The sequence below is a fragment of the Panthera leo genome, chromosome B3 (assembly GCF_018350215.1).
Source record: "Panthera leo isolate Ple1 chromosome B3, P.leo_Ple1_pat1.1, whole genome shotgun sequence".
NCBI lineage: Eukaryota > Metazoa > Chordata > Mammalia > Carnivora > Felidae > Panthera > Panthera leo.
In genome coordinates, this window is record NC_056684.1 from 46943012 (window position 1) to 46959307 (window position 16296).

The 16296-nt window shown below is 45.3% G+C and overlaps 1 protein-coding gene across 5 annotated transcripts in view; it reads right to left on the reverse strand.

Moving 5' to 3' along the window:
* Positions 1–16296, reverse strand: part of CGNL1 (cingulin like 1) — a 157439-nt gene that overhangs the window by 31476 nt on the left and 109667 nt on the right. For all 5 annotated transcript variants that reach the window (XM_042941917.1, XM_042941920.1, XM_042941916.1 and 2 more), the window contains 2 exons: positions 1768–1974; positions 431–535 (listed from right to left, as the gene is read on the reverse strand). In XM_042941917.1, coding sequence (XP_042797851.1) covers positions 431–535; positions 1768–1974 — 312 coding nt within the window. The remainder of the gene's footprint in view (positions 1–430; positions 536–1767; positions 1975–16296) is intronic.

Consider the following 16296-nt stretch of genomic DNA (forward strand, 5'->3'; position numbering starts at 1 on the left):
TGAATACAGATAGCTATCTCGTTTCAAAAAAACGGACTTCCTCCTGCTCCTTTTAATAGTCGTCCTGAAGGACTGTACTCTATGGAGTCTATTTGCCCAAAGGAGAAAGGAAATTGACTTCTGCCAGAGAGCTGACTCCACACTGCCTTGGGGACCAATCCTGCCGGCCTTCTCACACAATTCATATTTTATCTTTGGAAAACTGTCAAGTTCTTTAATGTCTATACCGAGGTTTCTCAACCTCAGCCAGATAATTCATTGTTGTGGGGGTCGTCCTCTGCTTTGCAAGGATGTTAGGTAGCATCCCTGGCCTCTAACCACTCGAGGCTGTCGGAGAGTGAAGGGGACCAATGGCAGTCTGTACATGACTCTCCAATTTTGCTTCTCAGGCTTCCTGTATGAGGAATAAAGACAACAGCTCTGTGTTTACCTGAGCATCTTCCAGCTCATTCTCCAGGGTCCTTCTGGCTGATGTGGATTCTCTTTCTTCCTTTCTTGCATGCACAAGGGCCTCCTCTAATTGTTGAGCTTCTCTCTACGATGAAACAGGGTCAGTGTGCATTTACATGTGTGCTATGCCTATAAAGTTGACTCAGTGGCATGGAAGGAACACAAGAGACATCTGAGGACACAGCCAGCAGTGGCTGTGGTCACAATGTGCCAGCCACAGGCCCACGGTAGCTCATAACAGTTATGTTTGTTTTGTTTTTTTTTTAATATTTATTTATTTTTGAGAGAGAGAAAGAGGCACATCCTGAACAGGGGGGAAGCAGAGAGAGGAGACACAGAATCTGAAGGAGGATCCAAGCTCTGAACTGTCAGCACAGGGCCCGACGCGGGGCTTGAACCCACAAACAGTGAGATCGTGACCCGAGCTGAAGTTGGTTGCTTAACCGACTGAGCCACCCAGCTGCCCCACAACAGTTATGTTCTTAGATGTGTGTGACCATCTGCGGTTACCTACTTAGCCAGATGTGAATATCCGAATCATTTGACTGAAAATACAAATATCGGGCCTCACCCTTGGAGCTTCAGAAACAGCAGGTATTGAATGGACGCAGGCACACAGAGTTTTGGAAAAGGCTTCCAGCTGATTCTGACAAATGACCATTTTGGAAGCCCCTGTTGGAATACATCTCCCTTTACATTTCTTTTGTCCTCTCTTTTACTTTTTTTTAAGTTCATTTATTTAGAGCTCAAACTCACCAACCGCGAGATCATGACCTGAGCCGAAACCAAGAGTCAGATGCTTAACTGACTGAGCCACCCAGGTGCCCCTGTCCTCTCTTTTCAGTGCCAGCTCTCACTGCCATTGGTAACATGTCTCTTGCCAAGAGCCGCCTGCTTCTAGATATCTGGCAAACCAGACCATTGGTTTGTTAAAACCTGTGCAACTTCAAAATCCATCAACTAAGTGTTCAAAAAGAAAACATAGTCATGAGTGACCGGGTCCAATGGTGGTATTAGGATGGCCTTTCAGACATTTAAAATCCTCTGTTCAGTGTCAAAAGGTTGAGTGTGCCTGATGTCTGGGTGAGTGTGGACCCTGACTTCATCAGCCCTGACCTTCGGCGAAGTCCGTCTCCCATGTTTACCACCCACAGGGAACAAGAAAAGTAGCTTGCAGAGAGGACTTATTCACGACTGCCTCCACCTTTCCTACTGAATTATGCTAATAAATCCCCTTGCACTTCCGAAACCACTGACACAGGAGAAAAGAAGTTTCCGCAGCTGCCAAGCCCGGGCTTGGGGCCCAGCGAGCCTTACCTCGCACTTCTTGAGCATTTCCTTCGCTTTGGCCTCGTCGCATTTCATGTCAGCAATCTGCCTCTGAAGCCGAGCGACAGTCTGCTCCAGCTCTTCGATGCTTCTCCGCAGCTTCTCATTCTCCTCCTGCAGTGCCTTCACGTGCATTTCAGCCCCCAGCTGGCTCTGCTCTGAAGTGTTGCTCCGACTGGCTAGGACCTCAACATTCTGTTAAAAACATGTAGCAAGTGAACATGGGACCCACTGTCAAGGGGCAGTCCTCAGCTTGGAGCAGGGAGGACATTTATTAAAAACCCTCTATGCGCCAGGCACCGTGCTAAGCCGGGGAACAACACGCTATAGCCTGGAGGCCAAATCCAGCATGCCACCTGTTATTAAACATAAAGTGTTATTGGAGCATCGCCACGCCCACTGGTGAGCACACAGTCTATGGCAGCTTTCACGTTACAACAGCAGAGTGAGCGGCAAATGCCTGAAGGAAAGGCCTCTGATGCTGCAAACCTACAATATTTACCACCTAGCTCTTCACAGAAAAATGTTGTCAACCCTTGCCTGTATTAAGTCTTTGACATGGGATTTCAAGCTTTTAACAGCTCTAGGAGGTGGGTACTATTCTTATCACTATTTTACAGACAAAGAAACTGAGACTTGGGTAGATAAGGAACTTGTCCAAGTTCACTTAGGAGGAAGTGCATTCGGGCAGACTGAATCCAGAACCTGTTCTTGTAACCACTGCCTTCTGCTGAGTTCATGTCCCTGACCTCTCACCACGTGCAGGACCCCTTAACAAGAGTTCTGGATAAAGGATGCTTTCTGTTTATAGATTTTTTTTTTTTAATGTCCAATACAAAATGGAAATTAAAATTCATTTAAATTATGATACAGCTCCTGGTGCAAGCTCTAGGCACGATCTTCTGAAAATGAGCTCGTGCTGCACAAAATTCATAACAGAAAGGCATGGTGACAATTACAGTGTGGTTATTGTTAGTTCCAGATGTTGCATGGGCTTTTTCTTTTTTGGCTCAGCAACACAAAGTGATGATAAGTGGCCTTGTCCAGAATTCCACTTCTCCCAGAAGATCTCTTGCCTTCCATCTCTCCACTACTACAAAGACGCCAATGTCAGCAAATCTAGTGCTCACAACACAGCGCTGCAGATGCCTGCAAGGAATGGAAGGCCCAGGGAGGGCAAGCTGTGGCTTCGAAGGCTATGTCATGGCCCACTTGGGAGAACTATGTGCCGGAATTGCTTGCTTACTTGCATAGCCTTACAGAAATATCTTTAAATCTTGTAACAGTACAATAAGCTGTATTAGCCTGCACTGAACCAATTAGAGCATTTCAGAAACCAAAGCATCTTTTCACAACCCAAAAGTTTAATTCCATACATCTTGGAAAGACCATCACAGCCAAGCTACTGAGTCAGAACATGGTTAGCTTGCATTGCTAAGGAGAAAAGTAAAGTGCCCAACAGCTGGGACTTCTCAGGATTACGTGGGTATCCTCTCCTACTGAAACCAGCAAGATGAACAAGGAGAAATAAAGTGTGGTTGAAAGCCTGAGGAAGGAACCAAAGAATCCAATAACTGGCCAGATGGGGAAGGAGAAAGAAAAGTCTAGACTGCTCATTCCTGCCCTAACTTTCCCAATAAACATGAGACTACAAAGAGACAGTTATCAGGACAGTGTGACACTGGCATAAGGATACATATACAATGCAATAGAATTGAGAGCCCCAAAATAAACCCAACATTTACAGTCAACTGATTTTCAATGAGGGCACCAAGAAAATTCAATGGACAAAGAACAGTCTTCAACAAAGGGTGCTGGGACAAATGGGTACTCATATGCAAAGAGATGATTTCACACCTGTTCCTTACATAATTGACACCCATTCCTTACATAGTACACACAATGAACTCAAAACGGATCACAGACCTAAATGTAACATTTCAAAAACAAAATTCTTAAAAGAAAACAGGAGTAACAAATATTTGTCACCTTGGTTAGGCAGAGTTTTAGATGCAACATGAAAAGCACGAGTAACAACAACAACAAAAATAGGTAAACTGGACTTCATCAAAACTAAACACTTTGGTGTTGCCAATGATACCATCAAGAAGGTGAAAAGACAACCCACAGAATGAAAGAACATAGTTATAAAGCATGTATCTGATAATGGACCCATATCTAAAATATATAAAAAATTCTTCAGCTCAGTAATAAAAAGATAGATAACCCAATTTAAAAATAGGCAAAGGATCTGGACCTCCTTCCAAAGAAGGTCTACAAAAGTCCTACAAGCACATAAAAAGATGCTCGACATCATTAGTTATCAGGGAAACGCAAATCAAAACCACAACGAGGTGCCACTTCACACTCACTAGGATGGCTGTCATCAGAAAGACAGATGATAGCCACTGTTGGGGAGGCTGGAGAGAAACTGGAACCCTTATACATTGCTAGTGGGAATGTGAAATGGTGCAGCCACTTTGGAAAACAGTTTCGGAGTTCCTTAAAATGTTGAACAGAGTTATACGACCCAGAGATTCCACCCTTAAGTTTACACCTAAGGGAAATGAAAACCTACGGCCACACAAAAACTTGCACAAAACCTCAGAGCAACATTATTCTTGATAGCCTCAGAGTGCAAACAACCTAGCTGTCCATCAACTGATGAATGGGCAAACAAAATGGGGTGTATCCATACCATGCACTGGCTCCAAAACGAATGACGTACTGAGCCATGCTACAACATGGATGAATATTGAACAACATTATGCTAAGTGAAAGCAGCCAGTCACAAAAGCCCACATGCTGACATTTATACAACATGCCCACACTAGGCAAATCTATAGAGACAGAAAGTAGATCAGTGGTTGATTGGGGCTGAGGGTGATGAAAATGTTCCCTGAAAATGACAGTCGTGTTGGATGTACAACTCTAGGCACACACTAAAAACTACTGGATCGTGCACTTTAAATAGGTGAATCATATGTCACACAAATTATATCTCAACACAGCCAATTCAAAGAGGAACAAAAGACAAAGGAAACTTGGATGCGGAGTTGGGATGGAGGGGAGAGACGAGGGGTTTACCTCAGTGGTCTGAGGTCCGCCGAGGCACAAGTGAGAGGAAAGAGCAGGCTGGAGATACCTGCCTAAATCTGGTAAAGCAAAGAACGCACTCATGCAGTCAATGCTCCTTTGTTCACCCAGAAATCTCATCAAGAACAAGACCACTGATAACCAGATCTCGCTGAACCTGAATTCAGAACTAACTGGCGTCCTGACCTGCTAGATAAAGGACCCTTTGTTGTGGTGTGATGTTTAGGACTTGGTATTCTGTCTGCAAACGGTGGAGGCACATCCTGAGTTCTGAGAACTTACTTGCAGGGAGGCCAGGCAAGTTAATCACTCGGTTTATGGCTGGCTGGCAGGGGTCTGCTCCAGTCCTAGCTTTCAGTAACACAAGCTGAGTGGGACTCCAGGGAGCCTGAATGGGTGGAGACACTTAGTCTTGTTTTGACTATCTGTAAAGTATGTTTTTCTCCTGTCTTCATAGTGTGGTAGACCATAGTATGTTTACAAATAAATTTACCTTAAGCCTCTGTTGGTAAACCTTTCCGGAACCCATCCCTGTCCCTGCCCACACACACAGTCCCCTATGTTATATCAAGCCCATAGGACTCAAACTTCCTTTTCCTGAAACCATACCTAATTCCCTGCATATCCCTTTGTTCAAGGCAGGTCTTACATGCAAGTTCTTCTACACGACTTCCCAGTGAAGAAAATGAAATTGGTCTAGAGGACCTCCAAAAGCCCCCCTTCCAACTCTGAACTTTGATCTATGTGTCTTTTCCAAATGCTTAAGTTTGTATCTCAGGAATGTTGGCAAAGGCAGAACTCTACTGAGCCCAGAGCTGGTAAGGACCTATGCAGAGATCAATGGAGACAAAGTACTGCTGACCTCACTGAAGTTACTGGAACCATACTAGATAAAGGACCTTGTGTTGTGTTTTGATGTTTAGGTGATTCTTTGATCTTAAGTCCTGTATGTCATAACAAGATTAGAGAGACTACTGCATCATATATAAAAGTAAAGACCACACAGTTTCTAACGATTCCTTTAGCCATATCATTATCACCTATGTGATATCTATTTTAAAAGAATTGCATAAACTTGCTTTTTAATATTTTAACTACTATTTTATTCATGCAAGCAGGCATAAATAGTCAACAGAAACAAAAATTCCACTGCCACTGCAAAAGGCCGGAAACACCATACTAGGCCATCGCCACAAGGGCAAAAGTAGCAGATGTGCTATATTCTGATGTTTTTCAAGACAGATCCACCCCTTAAAATTGCACTGAGATCATTTCTTCACCTTTCAGGCAGCCAAGGTCAGAAGGTGGGTGGGTGGTATAAGGGGAACCCAACACACACACTGCTGGGGGGCAGCTAGAAACTGGTATGAGCTCCTAGGGGGGCAATTTGGTAGTATCAATCAAAATTATAAAGTACATTCCCCTGTGACCCTGCAACTTCTCTTCTAGCACTTTATCCTACATGTGTGCAAAATGACAATACAAACAGGATTATTAATTGCAGCATTATATGAGCAAAAGATTGAAATGAACTAAGTACCAACTGATGGGGCACTTGTTTAAATAAGTTCTATCAGTTCAGTGATAATCTGAGCAGCTGGAAAAATAAAGTAACAAGAAAGCAAGGAAAATGGAAGGGACAGAAGAGTACACACAAGAGCAAAGTTTGTGTAAAAGGAAGGTAATGGGAGTTAAGTATGTAATTACCTGGCTACACAAGAAACTGGTAACACTGGCTGGCTGTGAGGAAGGGAGGCAGAGTTATGGAAAGGAGGAGAGGAACATATTCCCTTGCAAACCTTCTTGTAAGTCTTGATTTCTGAACAGTGGAAATTTAGGAGAGATTACATGTTTTTAAATAAATACACCTTTTCTTTGACAAGACGATCAACGGCCACAGGCACTTGGGAGGACAACCACCTCCCCAGACCAGTTCTCACCTCCTCCAGCCTCTAGAAACCCTTCCACAGCACATTCACAGATACTTCTGGGCCATGGAAGACAGCAGAGCCTGGAGCCTGGGGAGCAGCTGTACAAACAGAGCACAGCGCCAATGAAATCTCCCACGCGGGTTCACATAGTTAAGAAATTCCTTTTCACCACATATAGGTGGGAGAGTGGAAAAGGCCCAGATGGCCCAGGACTTGCACTTATATGAGCATGTCTCCAAAATTTCCACCCAGCAACCTGTAGGAAGAGAAGTCCAATGTGGGCTGATGGGAGGTAGCCAAGGGGCTGCAAAGAACTCCCTTTCAAGGTTTGGGTTTTTCCATCAAAATTACCAATACAAAATTACAAGTACATTCTGCATTCGACTCCACAATATTTTTCATCCTACTCCATGTTCTCATTTTATAAGACACTGCGCCCTTGGTGTTCTGGACGAGGTACCACTTCTCCCCTGCAGCCATTCCAAGCGCTCTCCCCCTCACCCACCTGGCACATGCACACAGATCTCAACCCGAGCAACACAGACATAAATCATCTCAAGAATGGAATCCTCAGTTTTAACTCTAAAAATGTGTATCTAACAGTGTAGAGGAGGGAGCAGAGGGCTCTATGGTCAGTCAACCACATCAGACTCAAACCCAGGCTATGGCTGTTTGCAGCATCTTTCGCTGGGCCTGGCCTCGTAGGGCCTTCTTTTCCTCACTTGTAAAAGGTGGATGAAGTTACCTACTTACTACACTGTTGTAAATATCTGGACAAGAGTCCTCACTACTGACATGACTACCAAGCCAACAAAACCCACACGTGTTTTCCAAAGGGTAGGGCTCGGCACAGTTCATCTGCTGTGGTTCTAAATCCCCACACGTGGTTTCAAACTGCAGCCTGCACATTTTTGCCAGCTAAATATCAACCCTACATTGCTCCAAAGAGAGAGTCAAGATCCTCTAACGGTCTTTCCAGGACAACTGCACTGCACAAATTAGATGACCTCCTTCTTATTAGTCCAAGGGCAAATCAGGTTTCTTGGTTGGCTAATTCATTAAAAATTTAGCCTCATTTCCCAACTGAGGATGGTCTGCTAAATTGATGGCAACTAAAAAAAAAATTTCCAAAACAGACAAACAGCATGTTTCAGTGTGTTAAATTGCTATATTTCCACCACTTCTAAAATAGTTGACTTTTAACCATATGCTCCAATTACTATTTAAAAGAAGAAGAGAGAATACACAACTGTATCACAAGAGAAAAAAAAGAGCAAAATCCCAGTCTTTGCCAGGTACCACCATTCACTGCAAATACTGACTTGCTTATCAGCTGGCACATTTTCATGATTTAATGTTCACATTTAGAAATGCTCACACTGTCTCCTGGGGCCACAGGAAACTTTTATCCACAACAAGCACAAAATTCCCAAACGGTAGCAGAAAAAGCTACGCGTATTTTTTTTGACCCAAAGCTGCTGATGCACTTTCCTTGCAGGAGCACAGACACCTCGGACGGACAGGTTTGCTCCTGTTGGGTAACAAGTAGCCTAGGACAAGGCCCTCCTGGCTTGCCCTAGTATGGACCCAACACATGGACATATCAGGCTTTACTAATTAACAAGGCGTCTGCCAGAGCCAGCTTTTGTTTCTTTTCTGTCTCCCTTTTTTGCTGAATGAGTGAAAACAGCTGAGGCGTGGAGGCCAGGAGTCCAGGGAATGGAATGTTGCTTTGTCGGTTCCACGTCACTGGCCACCCCCCACCCTTGTGTTGAGGCTGCACGAGCTCAGCTGACCGGTACCCAAAGTGTCCCCTAGGTCAGGTCATCGGCTGGGAGGTTACCACCTTTTCAACCATCACAGCTGTAGACGTCCACTTTCATTTCCACAGTGAGGACCTGGGTCACAAATAAAGAGTCCCTTTCTCACTTTGAATGTGTAGAGAACCAGGTCCCCTGTATGGGGTCCTCAGCGTCCCCCTCACCTGAACAACAGGAAACAGTTTAGGAAAAGAAACACCATACAATGTAGTTGTAAGCCACTCACTTCGTCTCTTTCCCTAGCTGGCTGGGAATTTCACTGGCCTAAAGCCTCCAAGCCAGGACTTCTCACACTATGTTGAGCACAGGACCCACCTGGGGATCTTGTTCAATGCTCACCGTGGCTCAGGAAGCCTGGAGCAGGGCCCCGACTCTCCATTTCTAACAAACTTCCAGTTGATGCCAGTGATGCTGGGCTGTGGGTCTCACTTTGAGGAGAGGCTGCCCGATCTCAGGGCCTTCCTGCAGAGGCTCACAGCTCAAGCCCCAACTCTTCAAGTCCTCGGTGCTTCTTGATATGACTCCCAGTGCCTGGGATTGGGTGTCATGGGACTTGGACACTAGCACATGCTTTGCAGCCAGCCCACACTGTGACCTATGCAAACATCTGACCTCTCTGAGCTCCATTCACATCATTAAAGAAAGTGTAATAGCTCTAAGTAGGTCAGAAAATTAAAAAAAAAAAAAAAAAAAAAAAAGAAAAGCTAAGAGATAGTAGAGCTTGAAAAAGCTGACACCCTTGCACTAATGTAAAGTGATGGGGTTTCCCTTCCTCCTCTGACTCTGCCTACTTACCATTTTTGGTCACGGTGGGGTTGAGCCATGGAAAAACATCATTTTTTAAACCCCTTCTCTAAAAGCGACATCAGAACTTCCAAAACTTCTCTCACTCTATTTTCCAAATGCCAACACCGTTCTTCCCCAGCATATTTGCAGTTCAGAACTGAATCGGTTACGCAGCTGGACTGCTCAGTAAGCTGTGTCGGTCTGTGTTTTGGCAAGGGAGCAGGGCACGAGTGAGACGGAATCAATGTGGCAAAGGAAAAAGCAAAGAACTGGAGGGTACTCGTTACCAAAACCCCAAATATTTCCAAGGAAGAGTTGATTCCAATGCCGAGAACAGTGGGTAGGAGATGTGGATTCTGGACCAGACTCTGCTAATAATACACCGCATGAGGACTTCGGGCAAGTCATTTAACTTTGTCTGCCTTCAGTTTGCTCCTCTGTTCATGAAATGGTCTAGCCAATTTCAGCGTCCCTGCCAGCTCTCACAGTCTGGGATTCTATAATGAACTTGAAGAAACTGGGCAATATTCAGCAATCATGGGATTAAAGAATTCCAGAAGTTTTACTCTTTAACATCATGCTTAAATTTTCATTTTCAAATGCTGTCACCTAATCTCAGATCCTTTTTATCAGTGTCCCTTACCTGGCATCTAGAAGTGAGGACCGTATCCAAAAACGGGAAACTTCTGGCCAGTGAGCAAAACAAAGTGTCACTAACTTGCCTTAAAAGTCAGTTTAAATGTATATGCTTACCGAAGATTCTATTTACATCCTGGTTTGTTCGCTGCTCTGGTGGTAGTTTTTCTGCTCAAACCGCCTGAAACATACCCCCTTTTCAACATATTCAATTAGCCAGTTTTCCCTAAGTAACTCCATGGTTACATAGGTTAAAAACATCATTGGTTTTCTTCACCATGTCCTTGTGAAATAAATCAATATAATTCCCTTTAAGTAGTTAAGAAACCAGCAAGATTTGCTCTCCGAATGGCCTGTAATTTAGACACAGGTCCAAAACAAAAGTTATACTAATAAAACACCTCACACTTGCTTAGAGAATGCATTTTATACAGGTTCTCATTTAAGCCACAAAATAACGTTAAAAGAGATACCCAAGATAGGGATAAAAACACCTATGATAAAAATACTCTGCACCTAAATAGGTCAGGTGATTTTCCCAAGAAGCTACCTGCTCAGGCTTTGATATATGGTATGATCCTAGTGAAACTAGAATGAATATAGAACATTTCTATATGAAATGTTCACAACAGGCAAATCCAGAGACAAAGAGTAGGCTAGGGGTTGCCCAGGGACCAGGGAAGGAAGGAATTTGGATGTAAGGGGCTTCATTTGGGGGCGATGGACATGTTTTGGACTTGAAAAGTGGTAACGGCTACCCAACCTTATGAATACATAAACACTAAGAATTGTATACTTTAAAATACTAAAAATAGTGAATTTTATGTTAGGTGAATGTTAACTTAATAAAAACAAACAAAAAAAGCCTTGGAGTAAGCCGATCTGACTCAGCCCTGCTTGTTCATCTCTAAGCCTTGGTCTTCCTGTTGTTCTAGTCATTAAGAGAGACATTGTACTAACCATGGAGCACTGCTCCGGGCACAGGGTAAGAAATCAACCCATGACAGCTACATATTAAGGTTCGGTAGCCAAAAGTCACACGACCAGAAATAGTATCCAGCTTTCAATCCCTGCCCATGATCTCTGCTACTTTCTTCTAGTTTCTTCAGAGTAGGGCAGCAGCTTCAGGAAAAATTCCCCACAGTCAGCCAGAGAATGGAAAAGAGCCACACCTATCAGCTGGGGGCTTTCGCTATGTCCATTCACTCACCCTGATTTAAAGGGGGGAAAAAGGAATATGCAATTATATCACCAAAACTGTTTCAGGGGCTTCTCTGAAACAGTGCCGGGTTACAGACTTTTAAACACGCTTTTGCCTTTATTCTTGTTTTACACCACTCCTTAAAAAATTCTTAGAATATTTTCCCCAGTGTCCCTGGGTCCTCTCAATGCCCAGGAGATAAAAAGAGGCTCCCATCATATTTATAAGATGCCACTTCCCTCACCCTGAGTGCTACAGTCTAAGATATAATCTTGTAACCAGCATGCAGAAGTTCCTGTTTATGGACCCCTACACCTTCCCATGGTGTAGATGGCCCTCCAAGGAGCTCCGGCCGGCAGACAATGCCATGCACCTAGAACTCTGCGTCACCAGGAAAATATGGTGTGGTGGGGGGTGGGGTGGGGCATGAAAAAAGCAGGGGTTAGACCAGGTTAGATTCACTTTGTCACCAATAGGTCAGACAGCTTTACAAATGGTTAAAATCAGCTCGCTGTCAGCACACACAGGCCCAACAGGTTGAACAGGATTTTTGAAGAGAGACATAAACAAGCAGGTTCTCCAGAGCATTGCCTACTGGGGAGTTATGGGGACCCCTCCAAGATAAACCAAAGGCTCAATATGGAAGCCAACAGGTCCTAATCGAGTTCACAGATCTAGACTGTTCCCTTCTCAGAAATCATGTTACTATGAAAGCTCATCTTTCAACTTTCACATTGCTGCTACCATATTTCCATAAATACTGAAAGGATTAACACTAAGTTATAGAAATCATGCCATTTAAAATTTTTAAATAACAATTCTTAGAGCAGTAACTCTCAATCCAATGACCATTCCATTAGTGCCTCCTTAAACCCCCAAACTAGACCAAATTTCCATGCAGAAAATTGCTACCTTTTGCCTTTGTCCCCCACTTCCATGGCTGCAGGAGTGAAGGTAGCAGGGAATGGAGAAAGAAAAGGAGGACTGAGGACTGACGTCAAGGTCAGGAGGCAAGAAGCTAGACCAAACCTCTCACCAAATTTGAGACTGGTTCCCACAATCACTGGGATTAAGACATACAACAAGGATGACCTTTATTTATTTCCTCCCAAGGATGACCTTTATTTATTTCCTCCTTCAAAGACGTTGGCTGTTCCCTGCAACAGAGTTGAGCAGACTGAGCTCCTGCAAAGCCCACCCAGGGTCTCCGGACCCCTCCTTGCAGGCCAGCCAGATGGGGTCAGCAGCCAGCTCTGACAAGCAAAGGGAGCAGGGCCAAAAAGAGGAAATGTCCTAATCCAGGCAGGGTCACCTGCCCTTCCTGAGGTGTTGCTCAAGTAACAATTTCTCTGAATCACAGTTTGGTTTTCTTAAAAGCAAGGGTGGTGTTATGGATCCATTCACTGCATGGATCAAGGAAAATGACAAATAATGGTGCCAAATGTCAAAACACTCATCACTACATGAAGAGCAGTGTATTGGAACGAACTGGTGTATACCACCCAGAAGTTATAGAATATAAATTACAGATTTCCTTCCAGACAGAGGCTTGAAGGAGGTGTGGTGAGCTTCTGGCCTCCTTCCCCTTGGACCACTTATTTCTAAGCCTTGGATGTACACGACTCTCACTCAGTCCCTCCATTTCTGACTAAAGACAGAACAAAATGTCACCTTTCCGGTTAGAAGAGCTGAGAGAAACAGCGGGGGAGGGATGGAGTAACCAAATCAAAACAAAGACCTACCCCAGGACTGCTCGAGGGCCAGGACCCCATCATTTTTTTTAAATTAATTAATTAATTTTGAGAGAGAAAGCATGAGAGGGGGAGGGGTAGAGAGAGAGGGAGAGAAAGAGAATCCCAAGCAGGCTCCGCACCATCAGCACAGCGCCCAGTGTGGGGATCAAACCCACGAACCACGAGATCATGACCTGAGCTGAAACGTAAAGTTGGACACCTAAATGACTGAGCTAACCAGACAACCCAACCCCATCATTTTTTTAAAAGAAAGGCCATTTGGGCACCTACCACAGAGGTCCCTATAAATCACGATGGTGGTCATTAATGCTATTCACCAAATATATCAGTCCTTCTCACCTCCAGGCACACGGAGAATCATGCTTGCCTTCCCCTTGAGGACCGTTGTGATCATATGACTAGTTCTGGCCAATGAAATATGAGTGCAAGCAGCACAGGTCATATCCAGGTCCCAGCTCTAAGAGCCACTTAGTGATTCAAATATGCCCCTCCCACTGTTGCAACAATCACAGACACTTGGGCCCCCAGTAACTGTGATGAGTAAAGCAACCTCCACCCACACACTGCCATGACCCACACGAGGAACGTACTGTGAGCAAGAAATAGTCTTTTCTTAGTTAAGCTACTGAGATGTTGTTACTGCAACATAACCTAGCCTATCATGGAAAGACCTACCAACACAGGTTGAGCCCACCTACCTCCAGTCCACTGAGAACAAAACTTTGAGCATATCTCAAACTTCATTTCAGGGAACCAGTGAGGCTATAACAAGGAAAGGGCATGGGCTTCCATAGTCAGGGAGACTTAGGTTCAAAACTTGACTCTGCCACGTACTAGCCATGGGACTCTGAGACACTCGATGACTCTTAACTGAGTTGCAATTATCTCAATCTTGAAATGGCAATTCTATTACCCACCACATAGGGTTGTGGTGCAAATTACAGGTAATGAATGGAAAGTACACAGCACGTGGCCAGGCACACAGCGTGCACTAAAGAAACAGCGTGACTGTAGTGACCCTCACACCATTATCTTAACCCTACTTTGATCACTTACCAGCTGTGCAACTGGAGCCTCAGCTTTCTGCTCTGCAAAATGGGGACATAGTGCTGTGTCCACTCTCAGGGCGGCTGTAAGAGCTCAGGGTGTTTCTGTGGCAGCACACAGCTCAGAAAGTGAAAGTACCCCACTTTCCTCCACATGCCACACTTTATCCAGCCTGTCCTGAGTGAGCCCCAGCACACCAAGGGCCAGTGAAGCTGCACCTTCATACACACAGAGAGCCCAGTCCTTGACTGGCCTTCTGCCCTGGACTCTGCATTACTCTCTGGGCCCCACCCAATCAGAAGCCTACTCCCCTACCCCCAGCCAAGTCACCGGCTGCCATTTACTAGACCACAAGCACTGCTTCTGTTCAGGAACTCTGACTTTGGGGGCCCCACGCACCAACCTGACCCGTGAGATCCCCACACCAGCCCAGCCGACCCATGAATCTGAGAAGCCCCCTTGAATACTATCCACAGAGATCTGGCCCATTCCTGGGGCCACCTCTGCAGGAGGTGGAGGGTGGGGTCCCTCACCAGGGCTCCTGCTGATCTACTATTGCAGATTCAGAGAGCAAGCCTGGTGGCCCCTCCTAGCCCAACTTTAACACTCAGCACTCCAGCGAGGCTCTGAAGACATCTAACCTCACATCTAGGAAAATCTGCCATTTGCCACCAAACCCCTGGCCAAACGCAAAGAGTGTCCTGAAGTGTGTGTCCATAGATGGTAACTTCATGAAATGCAGTCACTTGTCCTGAAACATCCCAAATACTCACAAACCTCTGAGAGCGGCCTGTGTGGAAGAAATGTTAGAAACAGAATGGAGCAGGCAGCCTGGTCCCAGCTCAGCCCTTCACCTGCTGTTTGACCTGAGGCAAGGCACAACCTCTCCGAGCATCGTTTCCACAGCCATCAAATGTCAGGAGAAAAGGGAATCTAATTAAGGATCTAAGCTCACACTTGATTGTCTACACTACACAAGTTGTAGGAAGCACAGTGCCATTCGTAGAGTCTAAAGCCCCACGATTGAGTTAAACATGTTCACAAATGAAATAATAAGTCATCACAGCCTAAACAGAGGGTTGTGAGCACAGAGGTCTAATGGCCTCTAAGAATGTGTCTATCTCTGTGATTAAGAATATGGCGCCTACATGGCAGATAAAGGTGACTTCCTCTCTCTGGCCTCCCAAAGTTTCCATTTCTCCAGATAAGTTAAAACAGACCTGGATATTCACTCGTTCTTCCATATCTTACTCATAAAGTGGTAGAATGTCAGCACTATGTGAGACACCAAATTTCTCTGGTTCAAACCCCAATGTGAATTTCTGATATCCCCCCCCCATCTCTCTCCACCCTGCCATATCTCTGGCTGATAAGCAGCCATCCAGTCTCTGCTTCCAGAGGTTGGAAACACACTGCCTATCAAAATGTGCCCTTCCGTTTTGTGACAGCTCTCAGCCATGGAAACATTTTCATGCTGAGCTGATATCTGCATTCCTACAACACCACTGGGATCAACCAAGGAGGAAGCAGATTCCTTCTTGCCCAGAGAGCAAGAAGGTTACAGTCCCTCCTCCAAATGACAGCCATTCAAACACTTGAAACCCCCATACCTCCCTCACACCACCTGTCCTGCCCTTTCTTCAAGCTAAACTTTCAAAGGTCCCTCCTTACCCCCTGGGGAGTGACATCAAGTACTCTTTCCAAGTGTGAGGCCCCAAACCAAAACAGTGTTTCCTGAAGAGTCTGGCCTGCCATCACCCCTGATTACCAACCACCCTGGCTCTGGAATCTCCCAGTAAATAAAACACTGAGACCCCTCACAGATGTGTGTCTGCATAGAGGTCAAAGATGAAACCGGTGCTAGCTCGAGTTCACAAGCCAAAGAAAACTTCAGCCACCCAGAGACATACAGATGCCCATTAGACCCTTCCCAGGATCCCCCTGTGAGCGACACTGCAGGGACCAAGGGTGACAGTCGGGGTGTCACTGCTGCGGTCCCCCTCCTGCTTCCATCCCTTCTTTGGCTGTTGGCCCTCTCCACTTCCCCTGCCACCAAGGTACCTCTACCCCCTCTCTGATCCCCTCTATTTCTCACATAGCCCCAGAGCTCACCCTGTCGCCCCAAAGCATTTTCTGTGCTCATCAACTGTACCTTAACTCTTCTGGGCGGAAAAGACTCTTTCCCTTAGCCTCCTTTCCCTCCCGCTCTTCTCTCCCGTAATGGCCAACACTCCACCGCATCCTAT